This window comes from Lissotriton helveticus, chromosome 2_1, assembly GCF_964261635.1.
Source record: "Lissotriton helveticus chromosome 2_1, aLisHel1.1, whole genome shotgun sequence".
Lineage (NCBI taxonomy): Eukaryota > Metazoa > Chordata > Amphibia > Caudata > Salamandridae > Lissotriton > Lissotriton helveticus.
Window position 1 is genome coordinate 987,992,058 of NC_136059.1, and position 21,355 is coordinate 988,013,412.

Consider the following 21,355-nt stretch of genomic DNA (forward strand, 5'->3'; position numbering starts at 1 on the left):
TCAGGGCAAAGACGCATCTGCAGGAAATGAAAATTATATTTTGCACTAGCCCCCTAATGCAAACATCTGTATACAATCGCCCAGAGTTAATTTGCTCAGTCACTGTGCAGTGCATGCTTAATCTCAAAAGAATAATTTGGGCCCGATTTTGACGTTGGAGGATGGAGTAATATCAGTCAGGACGACGGAGTAAACTACTCCGCAGGCTTGACAAACATCCAATTCTCCAAATTTAGAGATGTCTGCCCACCCTGCAGACATTGCTTAACTTTGGAAGGGACAGCTGTTATGGCGGTGCCAGTCAATGTTGCAAAATTTAATAAATGGCTCCATCAAACAGTATGGCCGCCGTCAAACTTTTACAGTTTTATATTTTTCAAAAACTAACTCCCAAAGTGGAAGTTTGTTTTTGAAAAACGATAAACTAATGACCCCCCCACACACACAGGGGGCTGTCCTTCCATAGTGTGGGTGTCATACATTTTTCTTACGTCCCTCTGGAGGTGACAAGCAGCAACTGGTGTACGAATGGCTAACCAACAACGGCCTGCTGGAGAAGTATGTGGGGAACAGAGCAGGAAAAGGCTCTGTTGTCTACATACTTACGGTCTGCCTACCTTTAAATGGTGGAGGCGACTGAGTTTGACGAAGAGAGTACGCCGTCGCAACAGTGTACCCCGCCACCAAACTCTAAATCAGTCCCTATCTTTTCAATATCACTGAAATATTTCTAAATGAATACACACATATTCACAACAAGTTATTTAAATGATGTTAAGAGGTTTTCAGAATTTCTCCATGGAAAAGCACATAAAGAATGTATGCATTCTCTTCCGGTTAATATATTTGCATGTCAAAAAATGGCAATTACATGCACATACTCACATCTCTATCTAGTGGCCTTTGGTCATCACAGTCAATTGTAGGGCTGATGTCTTGCCTCATCACCCAGATAGGTTCTTTTGGCTCGTCTGGGGTGTAAGGGGAACGAATGGTCCTTGTTTTCACTTCCTCAATTGCCTCTTTAATGTCTTTTATGGCCAGTGAGATTGCATCTCGCTTCTCCTTACTGTACCTCTGCACTGGCTCTACCATATTGGCTGTGGGCCTGGAACCTGGGGGGAGCTTCCCATTGCTCTCCAGCCCTTCATCAATGGCAGCCTCAGAATTCTCCAAGTTTTGTTCAGATTCTGGCATGTCCTCTGCAACTTTGTCCAGACTCTGGGAGCTCATACTCTCTTTGACTTCAGCCACAATCTGATCTATGTCCTCCTCTTGGTCATAGCTATCCATCCTGGGGTATGGGGCAAATTCGGCCTCCTTCTCTGGGCTGTCTGATTCACCATCAGATCGCTCATCGTAATGGTGCAGACGAGCTCCTAAGGCTTCCTTGCGGTAGTTATCGGCTTCCTCTCGCTCTTGCTCGTACAGTTGTAGATCTTCCCGAACATCCAAATCAGGCGTATCACCTATCTCCTCATACACATGTTCCTGCAATCCGTAATCCGCATAAGGCTCTGCGTACTGCTCATCCTCTCCCCGGTGAAAGAGTCGGTGGGTATAAACATAACCTGAATAAGCCGCGTTAATGACTTCTTCATGGTCAATTCCATGGAAGTGTAAATGGTTGGGAAGAGTTCGGTTCTGAATTGCCTCAGCGTGCTCCGCTTCTGCATTTTCTGTATACTCCTCAGACTCAGGTCTGTATTGTACTCCATAGGTGCTTTCATCGTCATTCTCCTGGACTCGGTCTACATCGAAGCCATCTTCAGCTGTTGCGATAACATCTCCCTCAGCTGTATCTGTGTGATTGTGAAAGCCGCTCTCTGTGCTGGCAGACCTGGCTAATGTTCCCTCCTCCTCGCGACTGGGGATGCCTTCCGGATCCCCACTTCCCTGCCTCAAGTACGGGGTGGCATAGTGCTGCTGCTCTTCCTCCACTTCAGAATGCTCCAGGTCAGCTTCCACAGATTCGTTTACCTCTCCATTTACTGGTTCGTCACTCGTCTCCACCTCATTGGCTATCTCCAAATGGTTCATGGTGAGTCTGGAGATATCAGAGCTCTTTTCTACTGCCATAATGCCTGCTGAAAAACACAGGAAAGAAAGAAAATTAGGTGCACGTTGGCAAAATCGAATGCATAAACAATTTACATTGTAAGGAAACTGAATATGTGACTCATATTAGCCCCAATATTTAACAAAAATCTGTGTTCAAAACACAAGAAAGTGATCTTTAAAAGCAATCGCATTTTTGGAAATCGTTAAAAATAGCGATTTTCACAAAAATGTATGATGCATCCCAAAAACTTATTTAGGAATCGCAAACGGCCGAATTTACCGATTCGCACCGTTTGCACTTCCTAAATAGGTTGATGCATGTGGCCGATGGCCCTTTATCCCTAAATTAAATGCAATTTACTTAAACATTATTTACTTTTCGGTCTCACCCTACATTGTGCTCTCTTGGTGCCAAATGTCCTTCTTGTAGTCTCAAATAGATCTTTCTGCCACTAGAAAATGTATTTCTTACTTTTTGCAATTTCAACCTGTAATCTTTAACAAGGATTCTTTACACAAAACGATTGCTGTACTGAAACATCTCACCGTTTGGAAATCCTGGTAATACAGTTAATTATAGTTATGTTTCGGGGCATGAAGTACTTTTGCATTAGTTTAAAAAAAAATTCGATGGCGACATCTGAGAAAGCTTTAGGTCAATTTCAAGCTCATCTTTTTCCAGCGACCATTCATCAAAAACAAAAAGTCCAACTGACATAACGTTCAGAAAACAGTAGTTAATCTGGTGCTTGATGACCAAGACATTGCCTTTGTAAAGCCAGTGTATCGGACTTTGCGAATGCAAAAATCTGAATTCATACTGCAAATAAAAAGTAATTTACGATCAGCAATTACTATTGTACATTGCAATGAACGCATTAAACGCACTTCGGAATTTCACATGCAGAGGGACATCAAAGAAGCATCCTGCTTGCGAGTCGCAAAGACGTGTGCAAATACTTTGTGGCTGTTTTTGCTGGTAGCAACCATTCACAAAGTGTAAACCGTCAATATCTGAGACTGGGTGGAGCAGAAACCAGTCTCGCGTACTGCTGCCTCCTGGAGGCCCCATTCATAGCACACCACATGCTGTGCCAATGTGTCGCGTGAAGGTTCTTTGTGAATAAGAATGCTGCCTTTTGTGAACCTACATACCAGAATTAATTTCTTCTCACTATCAGCAGATTCCCACCTGGTTATGATTCATGAGATAGGAGGCATGAGACTTTTTGCAAAAAGTCGGTTTGCACTGCCAGTTGTTTAAGAATGCCTCACGAAGCAAAGGGTGAGGTTGGTCACGCACAATGCAAAGTACTGCGCTGCAACCAGATTCTTCATGCACAGGGCACCCGATGTGTGCAGTGTTCTGCCACTGAGGTGGCTTTTCGGGGCGGAATACAGACCGCTGCAAGCTTGACTGGTGACATGAAGGATGGCGACAAAGTGTGAATCGTTCAAGGGGGTTTAGTTAGCAACCACCATCAGAAGGATGCCCCAGGGTCTCTGCAGGTCTGGAAGAACACACCATGCTGCATTCAGCAGTTCCCATGTGACTGGAAATGTCTCATATTCTTCGCGGCAATGCCTCCAGTGGGTGTCACGTCCCTATTGATCTGGGGTGTTCCTCAGGGACAGCAGGGAACCCAGTGGCCTGGGATAGTCTCCAGAGATTAGTGGCTTCCTTTAAATTCCGTAAAATACACAACCACTGGCAGAACCAATAAAGACTCGTAGTCTATCTTCAAATTAAGTAACATCTCTTTTTTCACTTTCACTAGTCTTCAGAGGAAAATAACCAGCCTACACCGTTGCCAGTACCTTCACTCTTCTACCCTATAAGGATGAACTAGTTATAGCACAGAGGATCCTCAAAAGTCCTCAAGAGGTTGCTCTGTACACCACTGCTCCTGCACTGTGAGAGGTGGGTTTGTTCATTGTCTGCTACCCATTATGTAATGTGGACACTTCCAACTGCTACTCAAATACCCTTGGTAGGGGGAGGGGGCGGGAGATTGGGTAAACGGGCCTGCTGTGTCAGATATATTGCTTCTCTACTCACACTAGCACGAGAGGTTGAGCAACCCTTTCTACCTCAGAGGACGGGGGGTACTGCCAACTACTCGCCCGATGTGTACAGGAATTCATACAAATCCCCAAACAAGGACTACTGAAATCACCAAAGTCATGGCTCTTCTAGGAGGGAGGTGTGATTTAGGGTGCAGGTGTTTTCCTGCTAAATCACTAATGATGGTTACGCTCTGAGCGTGACGGGGTCTACTGAAAAGACAGCTTTGAAATTAGAATAAAATTGACAGACTAGGATATGTGCTAGGTCTCATTAGCAACAAGAGGTATAAGACAAGAAGTCAAGTTATTAAAAATTCCTAGCTTAGAGGGGCGTGGCTTGGTGTCCACGCAAGGTAGCACCCTTTTGAGCTCCAGTGAGCTCTCTTCTCCGTACCATAACCGTTGCAGCCTTTTTTGCACTGAATGCGGTCCTACACATTTGGCTATAAAGACTCAATGTATGACCGCGGCTTCTATGCCTCCCATGTCTGGACCAGGTCACAGGCTACATGTCAGCACCTCTATAGGCCATATACTGAAAACCCTTGAAGTAGCCCCACCGCCCCGCATGGGCAGATGGTAGCACACCGATTTGTCACCAATAGGTACTTGATGCTGTGTCTTGTAATAAAAGAACGATGGAACTCATTTGGGGCCACATGCATCAAAGGAAGGAATTGTGATTCCTAAATTGCGATTTTTTAGGAATTGCAATTCCCAATGCATGTAGGAATCGCCCCAAAAATTGTGATTCCTACACATTCCCTAATTGCGACCCGCAAATTGCGATTCGCAATTAAGGAATAGCTTCCCATTCATTCCTATAGACCGATAGGCCCTTAGGAATGAATGGGAATTGCATGCACAATTTGTGAGTTCCAAATAGGTACTCGCAATTTGCGCATGCTTTTTTCAAGGGTGGAAGGGTGCCAAAAGGACACCCTGATGCATCCCTGAAATTGCCACGTGACCACATGTTGCGCACACACATGCACCAAGGGTATGTGTGTATAACATGGAACTTTGAAAAATGCACTTTAGTGCAAATTACTATCAACTTTAAATTGATGGTAATTTGCAATCCCTAATTGCGAAATCGCCATTTAAAATTGCATCATGCATTGCATTTAGGGAATCGCAATTTGCGATTCCCTAAATGCATTCGCAATTTAAGGAATCGCAAATTTTTTGATTACTTAAATTGTGAATTTGCATTTGGGTTGATGCATCCCAAATGCAAAAATACAGGTCGCAAAGGGGCAGCTTCTGCGAATCTGCCCCTTTGTGACCGGTATTTAGAAAGATGCATGTGCCCCTTGGTTCCCACTGTATATGGTAGGCCAGTGACTTAAGCATTGGAGGGATGAGTTGAAGGCAGGTTTAGAATGTGGAGTTCTGACTTACACACAGGGGAATAAAGACATGTAAAATTACTCTCTGTGGGTGGCTTTTTTTTATTGGCGAGTGCCCAGGTTGGCAGGATGCTACAACTAGTTACGAGAGAGGGGACCTGAAACCCGCACACTAAAAGCACTCTTCAAGAGAGTTTGCCACGATCCAGCAAACTGCTTGTGCATGATAGGTGTGCTGCAGTTGAAGTATACAATCGACACTGGCACAAGTGGGTTCTCAGAGCAACGCAAGCCTATATAAAATGCTTGAAGATAAAGAAAGCAACATTGAAAGTCTACATGTCATGGCCAGAAACTGAATGAAACTGATGCAATAAAAGGTACTGCACCATTAGGACATTACGCAAATGAATGCCATATGCTATATCGAGTAAAGAACGCTAAAAGCGGAAGCAACTAGATTACAAAAGTGGAGCGCAGCAATACCTCAGTACAAATCAAATTGAAATTCAAGTGCAATGAAGCAGACATTAACGAGGTGATTGTGGATAAACATTTGAGCTTCAGGGGTTAAACGAAGTTGTCCCTAGAAGAAGAGGCCCACCAGCAAAGCAGCTGCACAGAGGCCCAGAACAACTCCCTAGACAGCCATCAAGTAAAGAGCTCCAATGGAGAGCAAGGGCAAGATCCAAGCAGCAAACGTTGGTAAGGTTGACCCTGCAGCCAGCACATCACTAGGCTCTATAGAAGCTCTGCCTGATCAAGTTCCACACTAAGTGCCTGAGAGACCACTACTGACCACCATTGTATATAAGGTTGCTGCATTCTTAAAACAGCCAACTGCATTTGATACTAACAAAAACACAATATTGGCAATAGATGAATCACATGGATAGAGACTTTTGAAGATTTCATAGATGCGATAGATGAAAAAGATGAGAACAAGTTATAAAGTATCTGAGGAACATGGTTGGTGAAGGAGTGAAAGAAGCCATTAAAAAGATACCACAAGAAGGTGAAGTGACTTACGAACATATCAAAACAGTCTTGAATGTCAAATTTAATCCAGTGCCAAATGTGGATTACGAAAGATACATATTCAGTCAAGAGCGCCAGAGACCAGGTGAGACCATCAATGAGTTTGTGGAAGGACTGGATGTTCTGGTGATTCACTGTAAATTCAATAAATTTAATGATGAGGAAGCCTCCTGCCTCACAATAATCTATGGATGTCGGTCAGATTCCTTTTGACGAAGAATGTTGAAGGAAACTCTTGAGTTTATAACGAGTCCTCAAGGCTGCGAACACTGAAGAGTGTGTTTATCGTCAAGTGAATGACAAAGGCCAGGAGGCACCCAAGTGCGTCAGTCATGAGCATGAAAACAAAGCCAAGGTAAAAGGCTGAGGGACACAAGGAGATGTCTCCACAGAAAAGGAGAATGTGTTACAGATGTCAATTGTCATTTCCACATGAAGGAAAATGTCCTGCCTTTGTACAAACATGCTTCAGCTGTGGTAAAGCAAACCACTTCATGGCGACTTGCAGGGCAAAGAGAAAAGTTAGTGTGTCACAGCGTGAAGACAAAATGTCCGACTGAACACTACCTTAGCGATGTTCAACACACTCCCACAAGGTAAAGTGGTCAAATCAACTGAGGCAAATCAACACCAAACGAAGTTGATCGTCGTCTAACTCGCCAACAAAGAGTTTCTTACTCTCAGTTTCCAGTGAAAGTGACAATGATAATTGTGCAATGTCAATGTTTACCTCAGAAAGGCATGCACATGTGGGACTGGTCAAATGTGAGAAAAAACTCAAGTGAAGAAAAATAACATGAAGAAGCACCAAACACATTCAAACATTGTCTGAAGATAACTCTAAAAATAAATGGGTGTTCGATACCATTCATAATTGACTGTGGTGCATCGAGAAATATCATGCCAGAGGAGAATTAGCAAGAACTGTCTCTGTTACTACAACTTAATAAGTCAGAGACAAAAGTATACATATGGACTGCTTCGATGCCCTCCATGAGTCAAGAATCTTTGTAGCACCTATTCATTTACTTTAAGGAACAGCTTCAAGTACAAGTTTGTTGAATTTTAATACTGCTGCTGATATGGTACTGTGAACTACAATATGAATGCTCGCCATGAAATTGTAAGTCAATTTCCTTCATTATTTCAGGGGCTAGGAAAACTCAAAACAATGAAAGTAAAGTTCCACATAAATGAGGATATTCATCATGTTGCTCAAAGACGGACAAATTGTGTTTCACTAGCAAGACGCTGTTGAAAAGAAACTTAATTAGTTACTTAAACAGGACATATTTGAACGCTCCACTGGTCCAATGCCATAGGTTTCTCCTATTGTAGTAGTGCCCAAAAGAGACAATGAAGGAACTGTACACATATGCGTTGACGCGCGTCATGCCAACATGGCCATTGAGAGAGAGAGAGAGAGAGAGAGAGACATCCCGGTCCACACATTGCTGATATGATAACTCAACTGAATGGTGCAAAGTTCTTCTCTCGACTCAAATTAAATAAAGGATATCAACAATTGGAGTTTGAAGAAAATGGCAGGTATATTACAACCTTTTTTATGCATATTGGTCAGTTTCGCTATAAGTGATTCAGTTTTGGTGTACCATCTGCTGCAGGATTTTCCAAGATGTCATTCGATGTACCATACTATCTGTAGTAAATGCATTTAACAATAGTGATGACAGATTCGTTTTTGGAGCAACTTAGAAAGAACATGATGAAGCTCTCATGCACGGATGTTGTTTGTTAACCAATGCAGGCTCAACTCTGAATAATGGCAAACGTGAATTCTACAAGAAAAGCATTAAATTCTTTGGCCATGTCTTTTCTGATGGAATATGAAACATGGTCCAGCAAAAGTGCAAACATTGCCTACTGCAAATATCCTACAAGTCATTTCTATGTTACTATCCTTTCTTGGACTGGCCAGTTACTGTTTGAGATACATACTAGACTTTGCTATGGTCAGTCCACCATAACGAGAACTAACGAGAAAAAAACGTATCTTTTCATTGGTCACTAGAGTGTGAGAAGAGCTTCAAACACATCAAACAAGCCATTGAGAGTGCCACTGAAATAGCCTACTTGGATCCCAAACTGCATACAGAGATTGTAGCTGACACTAGCCCTGTCGGGTAGGGCACAATACTTGCACACCATAATGGACAGCCAAATGCCTGGAGACTTATCGTGGAATACTCTAGTAAGAGCCTGTTACAAACAGAAATGCTTACTCGCAATCTGAGAAAGAAAGTTTGGCAGAGGTTTGGACTTGTGAATATTTCCATTTTTTCTTGTATGGAAAGCCTTTCACTGTAGTGACTGATCATCAAGCACTGTTAACGAAATTTGGAAATCTAAAAGCCAAAATGCCCCCTCAAATTGAACGTTGGGGGTTTGAGGTTACAAGAATACAACCATACGATTATTCATCATTCAGGGAAAGATCAGAATCCAGCTTATTATTTTTCAACAGTCCCATTACAATGCCCAGGTACCACATCTAAGACAGCAGAGGACCACATCAATGTTATTGTGAAGTCTAGCACCCCAGCTGCCATGTCTTTAGGACAAATTGTCACTGCCATGAGCCAAGATATTGACATGTTAAGATTAAAAAACATTATTGCACATCAATTGTGGAACCAGCACTCCAGACCTTTCACTAATGACGATGAGTATTTGAAGTTCAAAAACCTAAGAGTGGAACTTTCAGTGACTCAAGAAGGCCTCATTCTGCAGGGTACACATTTTTATTCCTGTGAGTCAATGAAAGGAAGCAAACAATGTCGCCTATGAGGAATATCGCGGAATAGTTGCCATCATGAGACATCCCCGGGATTGAGTCTGGTTTCCGTATCTCGACGAAAAGGTCAAAAAAGAATTAAAGACTTGTCATTTAGACAACTGTCTTTCACCTCAAGTCATTCAGCACCCTTTTAACATGTTAGAATTCCCACATCATGTTTGGGAGAGAATTGCTATTGATTTATTTGGTCCTCTTGAGAATGAACATCATCTTCTAGACATTGTTGATGAATATCCCCCGTTTTCCATTGGTGAACGACCTTTCACCCACTACACATGAAAAGGTCATTCAAAAACCAGATGGTATCTTTGCAACATGAGGTGCACCTGCAGTCCTAAAGTCTGACAACAGTCCACCTTTCAATAGTCTAGACTTTAAAGGCTTTCTAAATCACCTCAATATGAAGCACCAAAAAAGCACTCCACTTTGGCCTCAGGCCAATCGCCTAGTAGAACGGTTTATGAGTACTCTAAAGAAAGCTGTTTAGCGTGCTGCATTACAGAAGCTTGGCCTCAAAGCTATTTTAAACACTACTCTTCGAGTTTAAGGTTCGCCCCCCTCACTCAACGACAGAGGAAAGCCCTGCAACTCTCATGTTTGGAAGAGCCATGATGACCAAGCTGACCAAGCTACCCAAATGGACCAACCTCAGATGTAAGCATGAAGAAGACATGCACACTACACACTTTGGTCGCAAACAAATGATGATGAAAAGATGAAAATGTATGCTGACTGACGATGTCATGCAAAGGACATCACTTTTACAAGAGGAGATTGAGTGCTTGTTAGACAATACAGAAGAAGGAAATCTGTTGGTCCCTTTGTGGTTGAACCCTTCACTATTACTAACACCAAAGGACACATAGTGACTGCCCAGCGTCCTATACTGGGAGGTCCATTACGAGAGATTGCACTTATTATCGACATGTGGCCCATCAGTCAACAAACATTGATGTCAATGTAGAGAATGGGCCTAGACAGACCGTTGATGACTTTGTATCTGCTGATAATTTTACCCCAATTTTGCAGATCACTGACACTTCGACTGACGGTTCTCGGTTTCCAGTGACCCGATCAGGGCGTGTGATTCAGGCGCCACAACGCCTAATTGAAGAAATGTAATTGCTTGTGTCTCTATGTATTTATTCATGTATTTATTTATCTTTCTACTTTTGAAAGTTGTGACCTTTTATTTAACCAAGTGGGAGATGTAGTGTCTTGTAATAAAAGAAAGCTTGAACTGTTTTGGTTCCCACTGTATAGTGTAGGTCTGTGAAGTAAGCATTGGAGGGATGAGATGAAGGCAGACTTAGAACGTGGAGTTCTGACTTACATGCAGTGGAATAAAGACATGTAGAATTACGCTCTAAGGGTGACATACTTATCAAGGAGTGCCCAGGCTTGCAGGACGCTACACAAACCTCCACCTACTTCTAGATGACAGGCTGGTGGACGAGCCAACAACACCGATGTAAAGGGATTGCCAATCTTCAGGTGCCCTGACCATCTGCTGCTCACTTTCCGCTCCTGCGGATCAGCTGACTTTCTGCCTTCTGATCACTCTACCTGCAATTTGACAGTACTGGCACTGTAAGTTGACACCTTCTATTGTAAGGGTTACCTGTAATGGAACACCATTGCCCCTTCTAAACAACTCTATTAATCTCCCGAGCACTTCCAGCACCATGTTACTGATGTCAACAATACTGAAAACAGATAAGACCCTAAATGTCATGGTTATTACTAAATTCTATGTCAATACTATTCATCTCATCCCAACAGATGACTCTGTATCAGAGGGCCCCTCTAAGTTCATTAGCCCGGGAAGCCTGTATTTCATGCACGGCCATTACCATATACATTTCTAATAAGCATCACGTCTCACCATGGCTAACTCTTAAGACCACAAGGAGAATGATGGCAAAGGCAACCTCAAAAGAACCAAACAACAACCACTGACCCTCATTCTCCAATCATAGACAAATCTGACAACTCAACAACATTTGAGGCTATCTTAAAAAAATTAATTGCTGTATTCAACATCGTCAGAGCAGAAAAACAAACAAGAACGTACTGCAAGTGGAGGTTGCTGGAATCAGAAAAGAGCTTAAAGATCTGAACATCAGAATGACAAATGCAGAAAGCAGGATTATGCTCAAGTCTGATTCCTTAAAAACATCTCTAAAGTGTGAAATCGCTGGCTTGGAAGTTCGCATAGAAGGAGTAATCTTAGAATTTGCAGACTCCCTGAGTGTGCTGAAGACAAATCCCCAAGCATGATCACTTTTCCCAAAACATGCATCCCTTCAACGTACCATATCATCTTCACTAAAGACTTTGAACTTTGGAGGGCCCATCGGACTCCTACATTAAAATCCAATAATTTCATGTCACCATGACCTCTGATCTTCAAGCCACTACATCACCAATACTCCGAGCTTGTACTGGCACACATGTGGAAAGTCAAATCAATCTCATTGCAAGGTGCCAGAATCACTACCTCCCAAGACGTTGCCAGAGATACTTATCAGAAGAAAAGGTTTCCTGGCCCTCAGGAAAGCCCCATCAGCTGAATCAATTAAACACTCCTTTATTTGCCCATCCGAATTTAAGATCGTCCACAAAGGCCAAAAACATGTCTTCTCAGAGCCATCCAAACTAGAGGCTATCCTTGAAAACACATTTGAATCACAAATGGATGACAGTCACGCTACTCCTTGAAAATCTCTTCATTTTTCCTGTGTGTTTGTAGAGTACCTATTAGAATGGCAGATGTTCCCACGTAGCACATGCTTAATGCCGAACGGTGTAAGAAGCAACTTGAAATCATCAAACATCCATGATTGGTATATGAATATGTGGTTCTATATTCTATCCTTTCTTGGTATATATTGCTCGGTCTTTAAAGATTTCAAATGTTGTCTCTTGCAGTGTGACTGATGGATCTTATCTAGTAAGCTTTATAGCTGTACTGTAGAGTTCACTAACAAGGTACAACTACTCCTCTCCACCCATATCTTCTGAGAAGCATGAAAATCTGTACTGATTACCATGGACCAATCTTTGATCTGCTGATGTTCTCATGTACAATATGGATATGCATGGCATTGTATACTCTTTTATGCAATGTTTGAACCAATATTCTAATTCCAATCTGCAAGACACAATCACTAACCAACATAGTTAGATTCACAGCTTCCTCTGAACTAATAGTGAAGTTAAGTTTACTTTGTCTATTCTCCTGGCAACACGTTGTATTGTATATGTTTCAGTTCACAATCCAGTTATTATTATTTTTATTATTTTCATTGACTAGTTCTACTACACGGAGTGGAGGGCTGCCTCCTTTTGTGTGGATAACCCCATATGGCTGAAGGTGGATGGCAAATTACTTGACTTCAATGTAGTGACACAGAACTATCTGCAGTACACACTTATGCGACCTACAATTTTGGTCAGCTTCAAATTCTAAGTTAGCACTTTTACCACCTAAAGCCCGAATTGTTCTTGGGGGTGACTTCAATTTGCCAATGGATATCTTCCTGAACAAACACTCCACTTTTAAATATATAATTCCCAAGGCCCATGAAGCAATGCACACTCTCTGCACCCTACAAGCAATGACTTCTTTCTCCCAACTCATAACAGTTTTCTAGAATTGATTACCTATTGGTAGACATTTTTCTTGTCCAGGAAACTTTATCATCAAATACCGAACCCATCACTAATTTGGCCCATGCTGGAATTACCATAATTTCACAGCATGTTCCCTCCTAAACTAAACAATGCACATGGCGTATCAACGGGGAAATTTTAGATAGCAAATCAACTGTACAGGAACTACTAGAGAATTAGAACTTTTCGTACTAGAAAACAGTAATTCTGTCTCTGCACCGGTCAGCTTATGGGATATGCTAAAATGTTCCTTTATTGGCCATATAATAAGCCGCATGGCTATGAAAAACAAAGAAATCAAATCCTCTTGGGGCAAGTTAGATAATGAAATAAAAGTTGGCTTCCGTTAAAAACCTTTAAATATGAATACAACTTGATTATTAGTATTCTCTCTCCTCCAACATATATAAATCCTACTATATCTCACTCTAGAACAATAAAAAGTCACAAATGAAAGTCTGCCGCACAAATGGCCCTAAGTGGGCATCAGATCTTTTCTCAGAAGAAAGAGAAAGATGCCCTCGCCAACATAGATTTCTATGTCTTTCAGAAAATAAAAGTAAAGATCTCCAAACTAGGTCATCTTCTCACATCAACTTTATTTTCCTCTCTTACATGAATGCGCCTGGGGGTCATGCGGCATCCAAGATTTACTAGTCTGTGTGTAGTCAAGCCAATCTAACACTCCTATCCAGAGTAAATGGTCTACCTACTTCCACAATATAAGAAGAACACCTACCCCCGTGGAGACCTGGCCTAGAATCTGCTCTCATTTGCTTCAAAACAAACTTATCCTTTCATTAATACTAACCAAATGTGATGCCTCGCACTTCCTCTACTGGACTCCGACTAAACTCTGCAAGCTAAAACTAATAGAGACTGTGACACTTGTTGGTCATATAAAACGGTGACATTTATCCTACTAGATTTTCTAAAGATAATGGTTGGGCTGCACGCATCCGCAATTCAAATTGAGCTTCCAGATCGGGATTTTGCCCTCCTTGTCCTCCTAAGGACCATGGCACTCAAAGTAATTATCCTAGATTGGAAATCGGCTGATAATGTTTCTGGGACTGAGTTATCAATCTCAGAAGCACTCACAATGCTCATTCAAAGAACGCATTGAAATGTATTATTTAACAGCATATGTGGAAGACACACTACACATGATAGAATGCTTGTCTCTACAGAGCTTTACGTCTTAGTATTGTAATGCTGGTTTTGTGACCCCCCCCCTTCCTGGACTACATGGCTTCATTCCTCTCTATCCTCACCTCTCTTATTCTTCCTGCTATCATATTGTTTCTATTCTCTTCTCAGGTGCCTTAAGACATAACTAAAATGCCTATCCCAACAAACTTAACGCAAAATCAGTTAATCTCACCTAGGGCCATTCTAAATTATAGCAGATAAACCGCTGTTGTCTTAGTCTTGACAGATTTTATATTGAATGTCTACCCAATCTTCATATACACAGCCATAACTATTTAGTTAGAGAAGGTTCATTAATTGTATGATCTAGTCCAACTAGGTTATCTCTCTTTAGGAGCCTAACCATATCATCCATCAATATACTGCATATGTATGGTTTGTTTGACATAGCTTCTAAATTCAATAAAATCTTTAGAACAAAAAAGAAAATTCCCTAGCATACAAACAAATAAAAGACTATAGTAAAGTTATTGATAACTAAATGTTTTACAACTTTGGGAAAAATATAAAATGGACAAATTAAATTTTTACTTACAAACTTGCCAAAGGTGCATGACAAATCTACACCTTATAAGGCATCCATGAGTGCAGCCCCAGCTAGGATCTGATAGCAAACTGTTATGCATAGAATTAAAATGTGAAGATGACACTGAGGTCGATATGCGATAGGTATGATATATAGGACAGCTGCTTGTGACATGCCTGGTAATAAACCAATGCACAGCTACAGCTTGACAGCTTATTTCTGTAATTAATATATAGAAATATTGCCCCCACACAGCCTGGCAGCCAAATGTTACCACCAACTCTCCTTTCGTTACTAAATCTAGCAACTGGTGACTTACTGAAAATCTTATAGACCGCTATCGTTCTTCAACACGGAAACTAAAAACATGGTGAAGGCCAATTCGAGCAGAATACTCCCACTCATGCTTGGTATAGTTCTCTCTGAAGAGGTGTGTTTCACTCCTGACCGTGCAACTGAATTTCCCATCCCAGAACTTTTCTAGATGCGTAGAAAGCCTTGGATTCCTTGGAACTGGTGTTAAGGCTTGCTGCTCTAAGGAGCACACTGCTTAGCTATGAAATGCTTAGTTGGATAGCTCTGTTGTACATTGTGTCCACAGCACAGATTAAGGTGCTGTTATATAGACAAATTCGATTGGCAAATATACAAGGAGAGGTTGCCTTCCCACTCCCCTGCTTTTTCATACTGCACTCGAGTTCCTAGCCTGCGTGCAACAAGTAGGGCCCTATGCACCCTAGACAGGAGTATTCGGTGAACCCTAACTGCAGATGACATTGTATGGTCTGTGCAGGACTCCACTACAGAAATCTCACTTTTCATCATAAGATTAATTTTATTTCGTGCTCTTACAGGGTTCTGCATAGACTGGGCAAATCTGAGGTATACCTCTGTTGTAATGCCTTGAAGTTTGGGTGCAGCACACAAGGTGAGGTTAAACAGGTTTATTTGCCGTAACGATGCCCCAATCACGATGCAGTGATTTTCAGTGTTTTGCAACAGTCCTTGCTGCAACAGCATTGATAACAATATATTCCAAAGCAGAATGCCCTCTATATTCCAACACAAACACTAGATTGCCAACCCACGATACCACATGCCCCCAACATCATATATTGTTGAATGTGACCCAGTCTTTCTTCTCCAGCGACAGAAGTCGTCCATTTGCCACATGGTTCAATTTTGTTCGCCAGGATGCCAACATTGTTATCACAAATGGCTACAATGAGACAGTTATTCTCAAGGTCTGCATCTAAACAAAAACTCATAGCTTCGATTATTTCCACTGATGTCTGAACCGAAGGCCCACACACAACTTGAGAAACTTCAGCTTCATCAGATGAAGGACTTCTTCCTGAGGGTAATTTTCTAAGTCTGCCCCAGTTGAGATCAATCATCTAGATCTGTTCCTTTTTTTGACTATCGTACACGTCCCAGTAGGTCCCTCATTCCCCCATGAATCATAAGCTAATGATGTTCTTTCTCAACGTACTTGTACTCCGATCCCACAACACTTCGCTTCCCACATTTTTAATCTTTCTATTAATGCTAGGACACTGCCAGCGAGGCGTCGTTGGGATGTTGACCTTGACGTCTCCTATTGGATGTTCAGTGAAGTTTTACTGCACACATGTCCAGGACATTCTCTTTAGAATGCATTGCCTACCCCCACTATAAAGTCTTATATAGAATAAACTACACTCCTGAAGGGCTGCATGCTTTTGGTATTGATGTCACACAAAACGACATTGGCCATACATTTTGTATTCGCTTACAATATCATAGTAAAAATAATATTGTAATTGCCCCATTCCCAATGCTCTTTAATAGGGCACACACGTCTTACCTCTATATTTTGTCTTGATTTCAACACTTGTTGTGTGTGATGTAGCTATTCAAAGAAGAACAGTTTACACTTTGGTCTCCGGACTCCCCTCCCCATTTTTGCCTTTTTGGCAAGATATCTCTGTTTGGTCAAACCCTCAAATTTCAGTTACTTTCATGCCCTCTGTTTGCACCACTGCAATGAATCCAGGATGACCCCTCACTGGTGTGTAGATATGTAGCTTTATCACGTTTGCTTGTAAATGGATGGTGGAATCATGCTAGGAATAAGGCCAATGTCTAATGTTAGTGACTAGGTTAATGACTAGGGGATTCATTTAGAGTTTGGCAGATAGCCTGCTCTCTCAGAGGGTTGGAGGGTAATCCTCTCTGCTGTCCTGGTGGACTACTTAAAGCCGTATTTAGGGATCTCTACGTGACTGGCCAATACTCTATGGGCCATATGTATCAACAACCTGATTTGCGATTTCCAAATAGCGATTTTTTATAAATCGCTATTTGAGAATCGCAAAAAGGGATGTATGTACAAAATCATTATTTTTTTGCGATTTCTTAGTATTCCTTAATTGCGATTAGCAAATTGCGAATCACAATTAGGGAATACTTTCCCATTCATTTCTATGGGCCAGGAGGCCCATAGGAATGAATGGGAAGTTATTCTCAATTTGCGATCCGCAATTTGAGAATCGCAAATTGAGAATAATTTCAAGGGTGCATGGGTGTCCAAAGGACACCCTGTTGCACCCCTGAAATTATCATGGGTGCACATACATGCCTTAAGGGCATGTATGTGCTTCACATTGCACTTAGAAAAATGCAAAAAAGTGCATTTTTCAAGGAATACACAAATGACCACCAACTTGAAGTTGGTGGTAATTTGCGATTCCTTAAGGCCAATTTGCATTTTTTTTTTGCTTCTTACATTGCATTTAAGGAATCACAAAATTTGCGATTCCTTAAATGCAATCGCAAAATAAGGAATCGCAAATTTTGCGATTCATTATTTTGCACGAAGATTTGCTTAATACATACCATTTGGCCAAATTGCATTCGCAAACGCCGAAATTCTGCGAATTTCGGCATTTGCAAATGCAATTTGGCTTGATACATATGGCCCCATATTCCTTTAGAGGATCTGCCTCCACTGAGTACATGAGGTGTGAGGACGCCATGTTTCATGCAACCACTCAGCAATTCATCAATTAAACTGTTTTGTTTTACAAAGACAAACTTGTTTTTATAAAACAAGCATTTGCAATGCATAAGGTCTCGCATTAGGAAAGTTTGAGCTATTGGTATTGTAAATGACACATTTGTTATATATGTGTTGGTTTTGAAAATAGCAAAAATAATAGCTTTGTCATTTACAATGCCAATAGTTATAACTTGTGACACCTATAGCATTTGTAATGCAATATGTGTTGTATTCACGTGACTTAGATGTATTGATATTACAAATAACAATGGCTTTGAATTTTTTTAATAATTAATACTTAAATAAAAGTTATTGTAATTTATAATGGCAACAGCTTAAACTTTTGTAAATAACTTTTCTGAAGAATATGTTCAGTGTATTTTATTGTGACGAAAATCCAAGAACAGAAGTGAAATACTAACCTCTTTTTGTGACATTTGTAATAAAGCTTGAAACATTGAGAGATCATATTTGACCCAGTTGTTGGTAAATGGTTGCACAGATTGATGCTGTGGTGGGGCTGAGAAATGTTGTGGTGGCGACTAGTGATGCTGTGGCATTCAATGATCCTGTGGTAGCGCATAGTGATGTTGTTGTGGTAGCGCATAGTGATGTTGTTGTGCCCCTTAGTGATGCTGTGGTGATGCGATAGATAGAGTGAGTGGGATAGATAGATAGAGTGAGTGGGATAGATAGATAGAGGGAGGGCGATAGAGAGATTGAGTGAGCGAGATAGATAGGTAGATAGATAGATAGGAGTGAGGGCGATAGATAGACAGATAGATAGAGTGATGGCGATCAGTATCTAAATAAGTAGATAGAATGAGGGCGATAGATCGATAGAAAGATAGATAGAGTGAGGGCGATAGATAGCGTGAGGGCGATAGATAGATAGCGTGAGGGCGATAGATAGATAGCGTGAGGGCGATAGATAGATAGAGTGAGGGCGATAGATAGATTGATAGAGTGAGGGCGATAGATAGATTGATAGAGTGAGGGCGATTAGATAGATAGAGTGAGGGCGATAGATAGATAGATAGAGTTAGGGCGATAGAGTGAGGGCGATAGATAGAGTGAGGGCGATAGATAGAGTGAGGGCGATAGATAGAGTGAGGGCGATAGATAGAGTGAGGGCGATAGATAGAGTGAGGGCGATAGATAGAGTGAGGGCGATAGATAGCGTGAGGGCGATAGATAGCGTGAGGGTGATAGAGTGAGGGCGATAAGATAGAGTGAAGGCGATAGATAGATAGAGTGAGGGCGATTAGATAGAGTGAGGCCGATAGATAGACAGATAGAGTGAGGGCGATAGATAGATAGATAGTTGTGTGTGTGGTTGTGGTTGTGTGTGTGTGGTTGTGTGTGTGTGCTTGTGTGTGTTATGCTTTGTTTTTCTATGTTTTGTTATGCTATGTTTTGTTGTGTTTGGTATGCTATGTTTTGCTAGGCTATGATATGTTTTGTTTTGTTATGCTATGCTATGTTTTGTTATGTTATGTTTTGTTATGCTATGCAATGTTTTGTTTTGCTATTCTATGCTTTGTTATGCTATGCTATGTTTTTTGCTATCCTATGCTTTGTTTTGTTATGCTATGCAATGCTTTGTTGTGTTTGTTATGCTATTCTTTGTTATGCTATGCTATGCTATGTTGTGTTGTGTTGTGTTTTGCTATGCTATGCTTTGTTTTGCTATGCTATGTTTTGTTATGCTATGTTTTGTTATGCTATGTTTTGTTATGCTATGTTTTGTTATGCTATGCTTTGTTATGCTTTGTTATGCTATGCTCTGTTTTGCTATGCTATGCTTTGTTTTGCTATGCTATGTTTTGTTGTGTTTGATATGCTATGTTTTGCTATGCTATTATATGTTTTGCTATGCTAGGTTTTGTTATGCCATGTTGTGTTATGCCATGTTTTGTTAGGCTATGTTTTGTTTTGCTATCCTATGCTTTGTTTTGCTATCCTATGCTATGTTGTGTTTTGTTATGCTATGCTATGTTGTGTTTTGTTATGCTATGCTATGTTGTGTTATGTTATGCTATGCTATGTTATGCTATGTTTTGTTATGTTATGCTATGCTATGTTTTGTTATGCTATGCTATGCTTTGTTATGCTATGCTATCTTTTGCTATGCTATGCTTTGTTTTGCTATGCTATGTTTTGTTGTATTTGATATGCTATGTTTTGCTATGCTATTATATGTTTTGCTATGCTATGTTTTGTTATGCCATGTTTTGTTATGCCATGTTTTGTTATGCCATGTTTTGTTATGCCATGTTTTGTTAGGCTATGTTTTGTTTTGCTATCCTATGCTTTGTTTTGTTATGCTATGCTATGTTGTGTTTTGTTATGCTATGCTATGTTGTGTTTTGTTATGCTATGCTATGTTGTGTTTTGTTATGCTATGTTTTGTTATGCTATGTTTTGTTATGCTATGTTTTGTTATGCTATGTTTTGTTATGCTATGCTATGTTTTGTTGTGTTTGTTATGCTATGCTTTGTTATGCTATGCTATGTTGTGTTGTGTTTTGCTATGCTATGCTTTGTTTTGCTATGCTATGTTTTGTTGTGTTGTGCTATTTTTTGTTATGCTATTTTTTGTTGTGCTTTATTACGCTATGCTTGGTTATGCTATGCTTGGTTATGCTGTGCTTGGTTATGCTGTGCTTGGTTATGCTGTGCTTGGTTATGCTGTGCTTGGTTGTGCTGTGCTTGGTTGTGCTGTGCTTGGTTGTGCTGTGCTTGGTTGTGCTGTGCTTGGTTGTGCTGTGCTTGGTTGTGCTGTGCTTGGTTGTGCTGTGCTTGGTTGTGCTGTGCTTGGTTGTGCTGTGCTGTGTTTTGCTGTGCTGTGTTTTGCTGTGCTTGCTGTGTTTTGCTGTGCTGTGTTTTGCTGTGCTGTGTTTTGCTGTGCTGTGTTTTGCTTTGCTGTGCTGTGTTTTGCTGTGCTGTGCTGTGTTTTGCTGTGCTGTGTTTTGCTGTGCTGTGCTTTGCTGTGCTGTGTTTTGCTGTGTTTTGCTGTGCTGTGCTTTGTTTTGCTGTGTTTTGCTGTGCTGTGTTTTGCTGTGCTGTGCTGTGTTTTGCTGTGCTTTGCTGTGCTGTGCTGTGCTGTGTTTTGCTGTGCTGTGTTTTGCTGTGCTGTGCTGTGTTTTGCTTTGCTGTGTTTTGCTATGCTGTGCTGTGTTTTGCTGTGCTGTGCTGTGTTTTGCTGTGTTTTGCTGTGCTGTGTTTTGCTGTGCTGTGCGGTGTTTTGCTGTGCTGTGCTGTGTTTTGCTGTGCTGTGTTTTGCTGTGCTGTGCTGTGCTGTGTTTTGCTGTGCTGTGTTTTGCTGTGCTGTGCTGTGTTTTGCTTTGCTGTGTTTTGCTATGCTGTGCTGTGTTGTGTTTTGCTGTGCTTTGCTGTGCTGTGCTGTGTTTTGCTGTGTTGTGCTGTGCTGTGTTTTGCTGTGCTGTGTTGTGTTGTGCTGTGCTGTGCTGTGCTGTGTTGTGTTGTGCTGTGCTGTGTTGTGCTGTGCTGTGCTTTGCTGTGCTGTGCTGTGCTTTGCTGTGCTGTCCTGTGCTGTCCTGTGC

At 41.3% G+C, this 21,355-nt stretch overlaps 1 protein-coding gene across 3 annotated transcripts in view; it reads right to left on the reverse strand.

The window, feature by feature from the left end:
- APBA1 (amyloid beta precursor protein binding family A member 1) overlaps positions 1-21,355 on the reverse strand; it is a 483,473-nt gene that overhangs the window by 206,143 nt on the left and 255,975 nt on the right. For all 3 annotated transcript variants that reach the window (XM_078675748.1, XM_078675746.1, XM_078675747.1), the window contains one exon: positions 886-2,087. In XM_078675748.1, coding sequence (XP_078531874.1) covers positions 886-2,079 — 1,194 coding nt within the window. In that variant the 5' untranslated portion in view covers positions 2,080-2,087. The remainder of the gene's footprint in view (positions 1-885; positions 2,088-21,355) is intronic.